The sequence below is a fragment of the Paramormyrops kingsleyae genome, chromosome 7 (assembly GCF_048594095.1).
Source record: "Paramormyrops kingsleyae isolate MSU_618 chromosome 7, PKINGS_0.4, whole genome shotgun sequence".
In the NCBI taxonomy this organism is placed as follows: domain Eukaryota; kingdom Metazoa; phylum Chordata; class Actinopteri; order Osteoglossiformes; family Mormyridae; genus Paramormyrops; species Paramormyrops kingsleyae.
Genome location: NC_132803.1, coordinates 15,203,863 through 15,217,684, shown reverse-complemented (window position 1 = coordinate 15,217,684; position 13,822 = coordinate 15,203,863). Strand labels below are relative to the sequence as shown.

The 13,822-nt window shown below is 45.3% G+C and overlaps 1 protein-coding gene across 2 annotated transcripts; it reads left to right on the top strand.

Moving 5' to 3' along the window:
• Positions 1 to 779: 779 nt before the first annotated feature.
• Positions 780 to 13,578, top strand: LOC111849847 (zinc metalloproteinase/disintegrin-like HR1a). Of its 2 annotated transcripts, XM_023823090.2 has the most exons (21): positions 780 to 864; positions 1,513 to 1,601; positions 2,145 to 2,221; positions 2,373 to 2,451; positions 2,537 to 2,613; positions 2,745 to 2,928; positions 3,428 to 3,490; positions 3,726 to 3,797; positions 4,488 to 4,657; positions 5,071 to 5,152; positions 5,287 to 5,417; positions 6,072 to 6,237; positions 6,603 to 6,692; positions 8,338 to 8,533; positions 9,297 to 9,402; positions 9,503 to 9,659; positions 10,215 to 10,295; positions 10,585 to 10,684; positions 11,435 to 11,552; positions 11,642 to 11,729; positions 12,519 to 13,578. In XM_023823090.2, the coding sequence occupies exons 1-21, from the start codon at positions 804 to 806 to the stop codon at positions 12,540 to 12,542; spliced, it is 2,211 nt and encodes a 736-aa protein (XP_023678858.2). In that variant the 5' UTR covers positions 780 to 803; the 3' UTR covers positions 12,543 to 13,578. The 2 variants fall into 2 exon arrangements, with proteins under 2 accessions (XP_023678858.2, XP_023678859.2); XM_023823091.2 differs by lacking the exons at positions 780 to 864; positions 1,513 to 1,601 and having other exon boundaries at positions 2,142 to 2,221; positions 2,373 to 2,464.
• Positions 13,579 to 13,822: the final 244 nt, after the last annotated feature.

Below are 13,822 nucleotides of genomic sequence, written 5' to 3'. Positions count from 1 at the left end.
TCCTGACCCCTAATCAGCCACTCTGTTATATATTCACGTTGTACAAGCCAGTGTATGAAATGTCTCATCTCTCCATTTCTCTCCCAAAAATACACACGCAATAACAAACAGGGTTCCCATTTACATTCCACTGCACCCTCCTGTATTTAAAGAAACCTTTGCTGTGCAGATTCCTGTTGGAAGATTCAAGATTTACAGAAACTATTCAGGTGTAATTAATAATCAACATTATCTTTAAAAGGAGATTTGATCCTGATCTTTGTCGGTCTCTGTAGAGACTTTAGGCCTCAATTTACCCAGTTCCTGCATTCACTGGATGCTGCTCTGTCTCCACAGCACAGTCACTGTGGGTGAAGCACAGGCTAGTTTGTGTTTCCTGTGTAAGGAACAGTACATACAGGAATTATCTCAGAGGCAGGCAGAGGGACATTAGATTTCACTGTCATTTTATTCACCTTTTTTTCCCTCGACTTGTACATTCAAATATGTTCACACACGACAGCACCTGCTTTTCTGGGATCTTGGTGAGGTGTTGTCTGAGTCTCCTGTTCCACTGATCCACCCAACCTTCACCTTAATTACCGAAAAAATACAATATACATTATTGACACTGATAAAGACAAGTGTATTGTGATTGACACCATATACACACATACAGAGATGAAAGAGAGAGAGAGACAACAAGGAAACAGAAGGAGGAAAAAACCCGTCCATACTGGAGCAAGGCAGCGCTCCCTCTCTCTCTCTCTCCCTATATAAAGAAGCTGGCTGTTGTGCGTCTCACATACATACTATGAATAGGAATGGAGTTTGGGATCCTGTTGCTTTTGACCTTCTTGCTGAGCAGCCTAGCCTTTCCTTCAGGTGGGTACCAGGCTCTATTGCTGCATGACACACGGTCTGCAATCAGCTTAGCGCATCACAGACTAAAGCACTGCACCTCTGTGGAAGTCAATGAGTAAAGTGCTTAACACTGATACTTCCAGGAAAAATCTGTGCAAAGGGGGTGTGACCATACATGGTTCCTGTGGAAATAAATATTCACTTTTATTATAATTTATTATAATCCTTTCAACAAATGCTTATTACTGGGCATTACAGTAATACTGTATACTAAGTAACCTAAGTATACTAAGTAAAATTTATAACACAAAAGTTTATAAAATTAACCAAAAAGTTGACTATAGTGTAAGAACTTACTATATGGTAAATAAATTCCAAAATAAACAAATGCAGTCATAAGGATTTACAGCACAGCAGAGTGACCCAATGCAGTCACTGTGGAGATTTCAGCAGCCTAATATAAACACACAGATTCATAGAGCGTAACAGCCTGGATTAGGACCAGAGAGGATTCCGGTTCGTGTCCGAGGACAGACTGTGCTTTTGTGTCCCAAATAAACGTAACTGGATGGATTTTTTAACTAATAGTTAACCGTATGAATGAGTGATACTGGAATCCATGTTAATGATTGTTAAATAAGGTCATTTTAGTAGGCTCTCACTCCGCAGAGGGACACCATCCCTTCCTGGGAGGGAAGGGCGATTATGAGGTGATCCGGCCAGTCAGACTGCATATCCTGCACAAGACAAACACCCAGGTAAAGTGTTCCTCAGCTGGCTCAAGACTCAATCTAAGGCACACCCATGGGCCCCTGAGAAAGGCCCTTAACCCCCAGCCCCCCCGGGTGCTGCAAGGTCGCTGCCCATTTGCTGTGACCCCCCCATTTCATCTGTATGGTGATAAAGATGGGGCAAAGCAAAAAGAGAATTTCCACACAGGGATTAACAAAGTATTATCATTCTGCTAGACTACAGATACATACAGTAATAGCAAGATACTGAAATAAGCTCCCACAATGAACATGTGTTTTTTTCATCACTTTGAGAGATGAATGTGATTACAGTGATAAGTGTTGAGTCAGTGTGCACCATGCGTGTAGTGAGATCACCATCATTCAATGCCTCACGGTTTATTCTGTAAGTATTACTATACTTTTAAATGAAAAGAACTGAAACATCTAAAAACAAACAGCTTTACATGTTTATAAAGATAACTGAAGAGATGTCAGGTTATGCCAAACTCCAGGACAGGACATGGACCCCAGTGTTGCTCCTGCTGACTGCTTGCTCCTCTTCCTCAGTCAGTATGGCCCGACGTGGTTGGGTATAGGCTAACCATGGCTGGGAGACACATGGAACTTCACCTGGAGAGAAACCAGTAAGTCTGACCCTTGTTCCCAGCATGCCGTGTTGGGTTGCTGCTAACCTGGACATGTCCCAGCATGATGCTGCTGTTGTACCCTTAGTGGCGTGGTTGTTTTGAGCAGCTTGAAGATCTGGATTAACACTAAACAATGATGTTCTCCCAGGGGCCTGTTTGCACCAGACTACAGTGAAACACACTACACCAAGAATGGAAGTAGGGTCACGTCTTCCCCGGGGGACCTGGTCAGTTACCATGGTAACAGTATACTAGCAGCACGCTCACACGATTTCTTCTCCATTCACTGATTGCCGATCTGCTCTGACTCAGGATCTCTGCTGCTACTCTGGGACGGCTGGCGGCGGTAATGAGACCTCAGCGAGCATCAGCATCTGCCATGGCCTGAGGTCAGAAGACAGAAACACACACAAAAGCTGCTGAAACAGAGCAGACACCTAATGCTAAGACCTGGTCACAGCGCCTCTGCGATGCCCTGCAGGCCAGCAGGCCTCACCTGACCTCTTACTGTTGATCTCAGGGGCTACATTAAGACTGCAGCAGAGATTTACCTGATAGAGCCACTGTCAGACAGCGACACTGGGGACCACGCCCTGTTCAAGTACGAGCACCTGGTTACAGAGCCCAGGGTGTGTGGAGTGCACAACCACACGCTGGAGTCTGCAATTCCATTCATTCGCACCAGGGGGAGCTCAGGAGCCTCAGTAAGTCAAAACAATGCTCTGTTCAAACAGCAAAGTTATTAAAAAGCAGGGGAAAGCATGTCGCCAGAGATATGTTAACCTTGGGTTCAGACTGATTAGCCCGACTGGGAGTAGTTCTGGGCCTGGTGTGTTAATCACAGGTTAATAACTGATAAAATGAAAGATGACGTTTGTGAGCGCTACACCCCAGTGAAAGTGCTCACGTGTGTAACGGCTCACGTGTGTGTCGTAGCAGTTCTGGCTGATTGCCATTTGGTGGACCTGCACTTGAAATGGAGGCCCTTAAGATAGCAGGTCCACACAAGTACATCAAAGCAGGAAACTCAAGCAAGAATTTTTTTTGGCTACTTATTTAACAAGCTATTGCTTTTTAAATCCGCATTCAGCTGTAATGAGACATCAGCCGCCGCACTAATTATGCAGCTGCTTTGAGTTCCCCGGTTCACTTTCACCTTCCAGGAAGACAGGCTCAGCGTAACCCTTTCCCCTTGTGCCACAGGCCCTGTCCACCTCACTGCAGGAGAAGTACATTGAGCTGTACTTGGTTGTGGACCACAGAGAGGTGAGCAATGACAACGATCAAGGACACAGCAAACCTTCAGAAGCTCCAAAATCACAGTAACACTCATTACAGCAGAGAACGACACCATTAATAAATCAGTATCCGGATCTTTAATTATGATGTTGAAATATTTATATGTTAAAGTGCTGTTTGTTCGCTGACCCCCATTAACTCCATCCCGTGTTCTTCTGGGCACCTTGATCTCATTCAGCTCAGCCGCTTGTCTTTCTTACAGTACCGCAAAATGAACAGTGACCTGGCAGAAGTGAGAAGGCGCATTTTTGACATTGTCATCTTTGTGAACATGGTGAGTCTTACAGAGTCATGCCCCTGCAGTGTCTTCTAAGAGCCCCATGCATTCATTTTATTTCTTTATCCGGAGAGGGCACAGAGAATATCTGCTGTTCATTAGGAGATACCAGCCAACAGTCGATCAGAGCCTTCCTGTTCTGCAAACCATCCAAAAGACTGAAGAACAAATTTCCCAAACTCACCCAATCCATGGGATGTGATGTGGAAATGTATAGGAAGTTTTTTTGTTATGAAATTTTTATTGAAAGACAATGGAAGAAGAATATGAACAAGCATTAACATAAAATATAACAAACATCACCCCCCTAATACCACTCCTCTCCCCCACCCCCAAAGACAACACCCTAAAAAACAAAAATTACTCAATGGAAGAATTCACCAGCACACCCTGCTTTGGAGAGATCACAGCTGAAGACAGGAAAAAATAATGATAATAGCAGAAATGAATTAAGAAAAGTTCTTTGTTGGATGCCTGACTTTAGGTCATCTGTGATCTCATCTGAAAAACAACAAGAAATGGACAAAGTTTTGGAAATTTTCAGTGTTCTGTGCAGTTCTTTGGAAAGATCTAATGCAAAGTCCACTTCTTTATCCGAAATGGCACCTTGCTGCAGTTATGTGGTACGGATGATAGATATGCTGTTACTGTCCCTGTATAAGAATAGACACCATTCCACGTCCCCAGGTCTACAAGCCCCTTCACACACATATCATTCTCGTGGGCGTCGAGGTCTGGACGGACCAGGACAAGATCCAGTTGTCGACCAGTGCTGGGGAGACCCTGGACAGCTTCACAAAGTGGAGAAACGATGTCCCGATGAACGCCAGGACTCACGACAACGCACAACTGATAACGTAGGTTCAGTAATGAGTTGAGGTCATCTCACAGATCTTCCTGGAACGATGACAGGATTATGCATAAAACTTGCACAGAAAATAGTTCCAAAATAGTCTCTCCGTAGCACATAGTACAGTGTTTACTAATATTCTACTAATGTTTCCAGGTTAATGAGTGAACGCTGTACCTTCTTTACTTAAGAACTAGATCCAAAGCCTTTTTATCTACTCTGTCACTTATTCACTCAGTTGTCCCTTTTATTCAAAGCTAACAAATTGTAATATATAGTAATACTTTTTATAATCTGAAGCAACTGTTTTATGTTTATACATTGTGTACTTCAGAGTTCAGCTTAAAGTATGTCACAAGGGCACCAACAGTACAAACCTACACCCTTCCCTGGGTAGCTATCTCCTGCCTTCTCTTTCAGAGCCATGGATTTTGAGGGTGGCACGGTGGGTTTGGCTTATGTTGGCACCATTTGCCAACCCCAGTCTACAGGGTTGGTGCAGGTACTGTGGGTCCTACTGCCAAGATGAAGTTCTAACACCAACATACTTCTAAATTTGCCATGATGTCTCCTGTCTCACCTGTCTGATGTAATATTATGACTGTCATCTAGAGAAAATATTTAATGTCCCTCCAGGACAGCAGGCCCTACGCCATTAGTACCGGGGTCACACTGGCCCATGAGATGGGACACAACCTGGGCATGAGTCATGACACTGAAGACTGCACCTGTCCGGAGGACACCTGCATCATGTCTGCTGTGCTCAGGTAGGAGTTCATTGTTTGGGAGAGGAGGGGTAATGGTGATATTAATAATGAGGAATACAAGGATCAACTCTCTTTTGTGTTTCATGCTGTATTTGAACATATCATATTTGCTAAATGAAATGCATTAAATTCATCTTCCAAATGTTTATCCAGTTTATGGCCATGGTATAAATGATATACGATTTTAATCACATTACATGTATTAATCCATGATTAACACACACACCCCTGTTTACTCATGTAGCAGCGTGCTTTCAAATTACAATCTGTCTGCGACTCCTGCCAGGACAATTTGGAACTGAATAAGACCGGCACGTGTTGAATGCAGACATGCAGTGACCATATACAATGACAAACCAAACATGGCCAATGGTAGCAGAAAAAAAAGAAAAGGTGCAAAGGTTTGACTTTATCTGTTTGTTTAGCATCTGGATTTAACCAGAATGGCTTGATGTTTCAGATTAGATACATTTACACAGCTGTGTATTTGCTACTATGTGACTCCAGCTAACTGTACAATTCAAAGACACGTGACTGATATCTGGCACCTAAATCTTACAAAATCACGGCATAGAGCAATGAGTGCTGGTGAGTGCTTCTGGGGCTGGTTGGATCTGCACTGGGTTGACACAGATACATGTGGTGCGATTTCAGTTACAACCCCCCGAGGTTCTTCAGTAGTTGCAGCCAGAAGAGGTATGAGCTTTTCCAGGAATCTTGGAATCTCAGCTGCATTCTGAATAAGCCGGTGGCGGTGGTCCAGGTGTGTGGGAATGGACTCCTGGAGGTGGGAGAGGAGTGCGACTGTAGCACTGAGGAGGTAGGACTCCTTCTGAACAAACTGCCTTCATCCTCAAAACAGGGGCTTCTTCTGGTCACCATCGGAACTGACATTCATGCTTTAAGTAGATGTAGCCTTCTGTACGAAGATCTTGTTTTTACACATACAAGGGTTTTGAGATGTGTTTCTACATCAGATCTTGACTTAATGGTCTCACCCATTCCAAAGTGCACAAACGCAGTGAAGACAAACAATAAAATGTGAGTGATGTGCAAACAGTCCAATGGAAACTAACTGTCCAATGGAAATGCAAGTGACCATGGCACTAGACATTTGCATGGAGGAACTGATTAATCACGGACATGATGTATGACCATCTTGTTTCTGGTGGGTGGGGCCAACAGGAATGCACAGACCCATGCTGCAACGCTGCCACCTGCAGGCTGGTGGAAGGGGTGCAGTGTGTGTCCGGGGACTGCTGCGAGAACTGCAAGGTGCACCTTATGGAAATGATTGGCATGCACGTACATACATGCTTGGATACAATCTCACCCTAAACAAACTGACCATCACACTTACATCTTTCATACCCATTAGCTGTGAATTACACACACAAAACAAAGGATGAATCTCAATACCAAGAACGCAAAGACTGTACAGTACTGCTAACTTGCCTCCCAAGAACATGGGCTGCAATGAATTATGGGATTGGACTCATTCGGTGAGGATGCAACCGGGGTGGGGCAAGACCAACAACTGGGGATTTTTACCGTCCTCTGGACTTCTGTTCTTGAGTATTGGAACTGGTCTTCGGCAATGGAAAATGACGTAAAATGGGTACATGAGAACACAAGGATGCATATCGAGAAACACTCAAAAACACGCAGGCAGCTCCTTATTCTGGACTTAGCACTCATATTTTGGCAAAACTTCCATTTTCAGTAGCAGTTTCTTTCTGCATAACAGTTAAAAGCAGCCTCATGTCTGTAGTAATACCAAATACTTCCCTGAGAACGTGTCTCGCTGTTCTGGTGCGTTAGTGACCTCTAGTGGTCCCCACATGAGCACTATGAAATACAGCTGTTCATTTTAAAATCCAATCCTGCTTTTCATTATTTATAAGGCAGCAGCTGCATTCATCCAAAGCGACCATGTTATCCATTTATACCGCTGAGTATTTACCAGAGCAATTCAGGTTAAGTGACTGAAATGCACCAGCAGACCTCTCCTGGGATGTAAACCTGTAATTGTTTGGATGTAACACTAATTTGCTAACCACTGCACCACCTGCTGCTTAATCAGATCCCAATGCAGCTGGTCTCCGGTCCTCACCCAATCACATCTCAGAATGGGATTTTCCGGTTATTTGGCCACAGTTCCCCACTGCTGCCCTGTCCTGGGTTATTCCCTGCCTTGCGCCCGTAGCTTCCGGAATAGGCCCCGGACCCCTGTGAGCCTGCACAGGACGGGTACTGTATGGAAAATGGATAGATGGTATTCCCCACTGCTGATCTTTAGCCTAGGATCTGGGAATGACTCAGTATTGAGCTGGCTTTATTGTGGGATGCTGATAGGAGTTTTAACATTCTTACAGAATTGCATTAAATTGGACCTGGGGCATTTGAGGCTAAAGCCCTAAATGAATTCAAATGAGCCCCAAATGAGTTGTTTAGCTCAGATGTTTTAAAGGGGGCCTATTATGCTTTTCCAGTTTTAACCTTTCCTTTAGTGTCTCATATATCTTTATGTGCATGTAGACAGTCAAAGACCCAATGTACACGCCAAAGGGACTAACTCTCACCGCAGGAAACACTGTTCTTTAACCTGTCTGAAATGCCACATTGGAATTCCGGCCCTTACTTCCGTGACATGGTGAGGTCACCTCATAACACAATCTGTATTGGCTGCCTAATTGCAAGGATCTGTCTACAGACTGCAAGACATAGGAGGAACGTGTAGGCGAGCCGACCAATCAGAGCACACTGGGCTAATTGGGGGTGGGGCTTAAAGCTCTAACAGAGCGTTTCAGACTGCCAGAGTTATAGATAGCGTGTCTGTACTGCTGTTAGTTTGACATTAATTATTTTCATGGTTCCTCTTTCTTGGAAAATCCCGGTAACGAGCTCTCCTGCCTGTCAGATTGCGGCAGCCACACGGGAGTGCCGTCCGCGGCGGGACGACTGTGACCTCCCTGAGTTCTGCACAGGCAGAGATGCCAGCTGCCCTGAGGACGTCTTCGCTGCAAATGGCCTCCCCTGTGGTGATGGACAGGGCTACTGTTATGATGGACGGTGCCCTATGCGCTCGCAGCAGTGCATCCGCATGTGGGGGGAAAGTGAGTGACAGTGTCAATATTTACCCCCAGACATGCATGCTGCGGGAGCTCAATCGGCCCTGAAAGGTAGCAATTTCAACTGTACGTGTCGGTGCTTTACAATTTGGTCCTCAGGGCCCCACAGTCGGTCCATGTTTTTGCTCCTTCCAAGCTCCTTACCAGAAAGTCCACATTTTTGCTCCCTTCAAGGTCTGTGGCAGATTGGTGGCACTGAGGCTAGGGATCTGTGCCAGCAATTGGAAGGTTGCTGGTTCAAATCCCATAAATACCTGGAGTGATTCTACTCTGTTGGGCCCTTGAGCAAGGCCCTTAACTTGCAATTACTTCATCCTCAGTATGACATTACTCTGCATCCAGCCCTATAAGGAGGTCCTCCAACTTACAGGGAAAAACTTAGGGGTGGCAGGATTGGCACTCCAGCCACCAGAAAAAATTCACACTGGTCCATTTGGACTGGTGTGGTGCTGAGGTATCACCCGCCACATGGCTGCACTCAGGTTCTCATCCCTGAGGTGGTTTGTCATGTGGTGGGTGTGGTAATGCACTGTAATCGGCACATGCACCTTACCTCAAGGTCTGTGGGTCCCCAAGAAGCAGATTGGGAAACACTGGTATGTGATGTCAGTATCTCTAAATCAGAGCTGTATGCTTAATTGTAGCAGATGCAGGTCCACAGATGCATAAAAGCCCTCAGAAACATCATGTGACCAGGACAAGTCCACCTGCTCATGTAACCAGGTGCCTGTTGGATGTTCATTTCCAGCGGCAAAAGTGGCTGCTGACTCCTGCTATGAACTGAACACCCACGGTATCTTCTCTGGGTTCGGCTGGCGTGTTGGTCCAGATGGATACTTCAAATGCAATGAATCGTATGTCAGACCTCAAACCAGGAATTCCACCCTCCGGTCTGTTCTCACCTACAGCCTTCGCCTCAAAGCATCACCCCCTAACCCCAATTCCCCCCTGCAGGGACATGCTATGCGGTAAACTGTTCTGTGCCAACGGCAGTGACACCCCCAGCTACGGCCAGCCAATGCAGGTGGGTCAGTGCAAAGCCACCTTCTATGGCGACCCCTCCCAGGACCGTGGCCAGGTGGAAGTTGGTTCCAAGTGTGGTGAAGGGCAGGTAAGACCAGGTGATAAATGGCAGGGGGGGGGGGTGTTCAAAGATCCAGCAGATATTCAAAAATCAGTCTTTAAATTACTCCAGGGGTTCACTTTACACGATCCAGACATTCACACAGTCAACTGTTAGATCCTCCGGTCTACAGTTTCTGTGTAATTTCTGACCTGTAAATTCATTTACTGATTTAAATTATTCATAATTAATAATGTTTGTGAATGTATATGGGGGGGTCACGCGTGGCTCAGCATGATTGGACTATTGTGCCCGTGATGCACTATTTCGAATCCCAGGACCAGCAGACTGAAGCTGCTGTTGGGCCCCTGAGCAAAGCCCAAAGCCCCCAGCCCCAGGAGTGCTGCACACTGGCTGACCCTGGGCTGTGACCCCCAAGCTTGCTCTCACCTGTATGTGTATCTGTGTGTCTCAGGGAGGGCAAGATGGAGCAGGAAAAAGGAGAATTTCCCCATGAGGCTCAATAAAATATTTAATGTTAAATGTTACTTAATTGGGAGATACATCATACTATGTTTACAGTGTCTCTGGTCCAACCCTCAGGTCTGCTGGAGTAATCAGTGTGTAGATCTGGAGGTGGCGTACATGAACACCCACTGCTCTGAGAACTGCCCAGGCCATGCAGTGAGTTGGGGGGGAAGGGGGCTCAGATCTCACTGTTATATGTAAGAGTTACTCCATTACCCAATGTTTCAAACTCCTTAAAAAAAACATCACACCATAAGAAGGGCTTGAGGGCTATTTCCATCCATGCCCACATCCATCAGACCTATTCTCCTATTGGGGAGCTAATAGAAAGTGTGACATTAAATACAGTTTTAACGCCGTTTCATGAAGGCGCTGACTGTCCTAATCACATGACACACCAGTGTGGCATCCCGTAACTGAGTTTCCACATCTCCATGTCCCGCAGGTGTGCAACCACAAGTCAGAGTGTCAGTGTGAGCCGGGTTGGCTCCCCCCCACCTGCAGCAGCCAGGACGCCCAGATGGGGGCGCAAGACCAGTCACAGGGTCAGTACCAAATACATCCTCCGAGTCATCAGAAGAGATGCTTCCGTTATTTCCAGCGAGATTGCTTGACGCCACGTGGTATGTGAATTGTCACTGAGAGCACAAAGCTGCCACACCGCACCTAAATACCGCCACACCCACAGTTGTGTACTGCGTTTAATTTGTAAATAGTGTTATAGTGTCATTCAGTGTAAGGTATCAATGTTCCAGCTGAGTCCCACATCAGCTTAATCCATTAGACAACAGAACAAAATATCTACTGCAGAACAAAATTAATGTGAACTTCGCAAAAAGTATATAGTTGTATGTATAATATTTAGGTGATGAAGGTGTAGCTTCAATAAAATTGATACTATACTATAGGTCAGGGATCCCAGTCTGCACCACAGACACGCCTTATTCAGCTCACCAGCAGGGAAATCTGCAAACTGTGGTGCGGACTGGCCCTCCAGGACTGGAATGGGGGAATCCTGCTATAGAATCCATCCTGCATGGTGCTTTAGCAGCTTGCTAGCTGCTTGAGTGAAGGATCAGATTATTGAATACAAGCCAGTGTGTGGATTAACATCACAGTTTAACATGAACGTGTTCATTCCTTGACCATCTTAACGCCACATGCCCTCAATGGTGCATCTCATCTGTCTTGAACTTCTTACCTACCTAGTTTGGCATTAAAAAAACAAAAAAGTTAGCTCTGCTGCGGTTGCAGAGAACACTCACTAACAGTGCACTCTCGCTCTCACTCTCTAGGGTCCATTTCTTTGATCGTAATTGTCATAGTAGCTGGGGGCAGTCTGATGATCCTGCTCGTCCTGGGTGGGGTGGCCCTTGTCCTCATACGCAGGCGAAATCGCTTGGATGCTAACAGGTACTTAGCTCATATGAGTTCCACTACCACCTTCCCCCTCAATGGCACATAGAGTGAAGGATGCTGGTCTTACTCAGTTGTTCCTACAGCATCTGCTCCAGCAGGAAAGGCCAGAATTACCCAACAGCTTCCCTACACAGCCTGCAGATCTGCACAATCAGCCACAATGGCATGCAGGTGAGACTCAACGTTTCCACAAGGGCTCACCACATAGTTTATGCACAGACTGAATGTGTGAACACAGCACCTGGAAGACGATCTGTCACTGTAGCCTGTTCCTGTGTTTAATAAATCACTTTAAAATGTGGGATTATAAAGTTTGTAAGTCACCTTGGACAAAAGTCAGTGAACAAAGTAAAAATAGACATAAGAAATATCTGTAAATATCTGCTCTTATTCTCCACGCGTCATCAAGGCTGCTCGTGGAGTAAAAATGGCCACAGGCCAACAACACTGAGATGGAATCAGCTGAGGCGTGTGCTGGCTTTAGAAAAGTAGGAAATGGGACACGTCAAGCAGCTAACCTTAAGAAAAATAATATACAACAGGAAGGATTACATTCATCATTGTGTATTAGTATTCATATGTACCTCAAAGCATTGCTGGGGAATCACACACATTGAGTTTCATTGTAACTTGTTACAATGACAGTAAAGGCATTCTAATCTAATCTAATGTATTAAATATGTACTATAATATGGAATAATTTTCCATAAGGTCAATATGATTTGTGTAACTAAACAGTGTAAAAGGGGGACTATTTCCGTTACTGAATAGGTTAAATCAAAGTATCCAGCTGTTTAAAGTCTAAAACTATAGACACTGGTTAAAAGCAGTAGCTAAATAAAACCGTAAATAATTCAAACTGTGACCTCGGCCTGTAGAGATGAGAGAGAGAGAGATCAGTGCCTTCACAGCACCAGGCAAACAGACTCCCCCCCACCTTTGTGGTCTTTCCCCACACAGGATCCCTGCCCCCCCCTGGTGTGAGGAGACTCCTGGGTGTGGGATGAAGGCAGAGGTCAAATTTCAGAAGGAACGCACAGCGAGGAAGCTCCACTGCCCAACAAAATATCAGCACCTGCCAGCAGAGAGCAGGATGAACGTGGAGGCTGGAGGCGGAGCCAGAACACATGACCAGGCTGGTGCTATAAGAGTAGAGCAGGGGCTTCAAACGCCGGTCCTGGAAGGCTGGAGCCCTGTGTAGCTTAGTTCTTTCCCTGTTCCATCACAAAAAATTCAGCTCAAGAGCTGTGAGGTAATTAGCACAAGGAATTGAACCAGGCGTGTTAAATGAGGTAAAACTAAAAACTGTGAAGGGCTCCAGCTCTCCAGGACTGGAGATCGAGACTGCTGCAGAGATTCACTGCAAATTGATGAAATGTTGATATTACAATTCAATTTACAAGATGCAAAAAAACCCCCAAAAAATTTATTAAAAATCCGCAATGGTGGGGAACGAGGATTACACTATGTGGAAAGAAATACTGAAGTTCCTGCCTGGTCCTTACTTATTTGATTACACACTAATGGTCTGGGCCTGTTTTCATTGCATTGTCCCTGGTTTAAGGTTGAAAAGCCTGCTATATGAGTTTTGATATATCACAGCAGAGAGATACCAGATTCTAGTTTTTACTTACTCTGACTTGATATAATGTGTTTCACGAAATGCTTTGCTTAAAACCAAGTCAGCCTGGCATTCCGGGACACAGTCGCACCTGATTCGGAGGAAACCTGCCTGAGGTGTGTCTGCAGCAAGCAGGCTGCAGCAAACATGCTGTAACTTGCATCGCAGGCGCTCTCAGGTATGATGGAAACGCGACTCCAAGGTTGTGATATTACCTGGCAACGGCAAAGAGGAATTCTGCAGGACGGCGGCCATCAGCTGAAATCAGCTCTCAAAGGCTGGGTACAAAAGACAACTAACAACGCCGTCAGTCACGGATTGCGGCTGCTACTCTGACGGTGGTTTTACTCTGTATATCAGCACAAAGAGTGTCATATTGATGCATCTCTGCTCATCTTTCCATCACTGTTATTTTTTGTAAATATATGGTTTTGTAAAATATAACAAAGATGTTTTCTCAGATGTGTCTCCGCGTGGATCTTCTCTGACTCATAATGTATTCCATCACATCTTTCAATCTGCCATGAAAGACAAAAAGTGGAAGTGGGATTCCAGGGTAAGGGATTGATTTGGACGGGTCGCACACTCTGCCATGTTTCTATGTCCTGCCTGCCCCCGTAACTGGTGTGTTGACAGCTGTCAC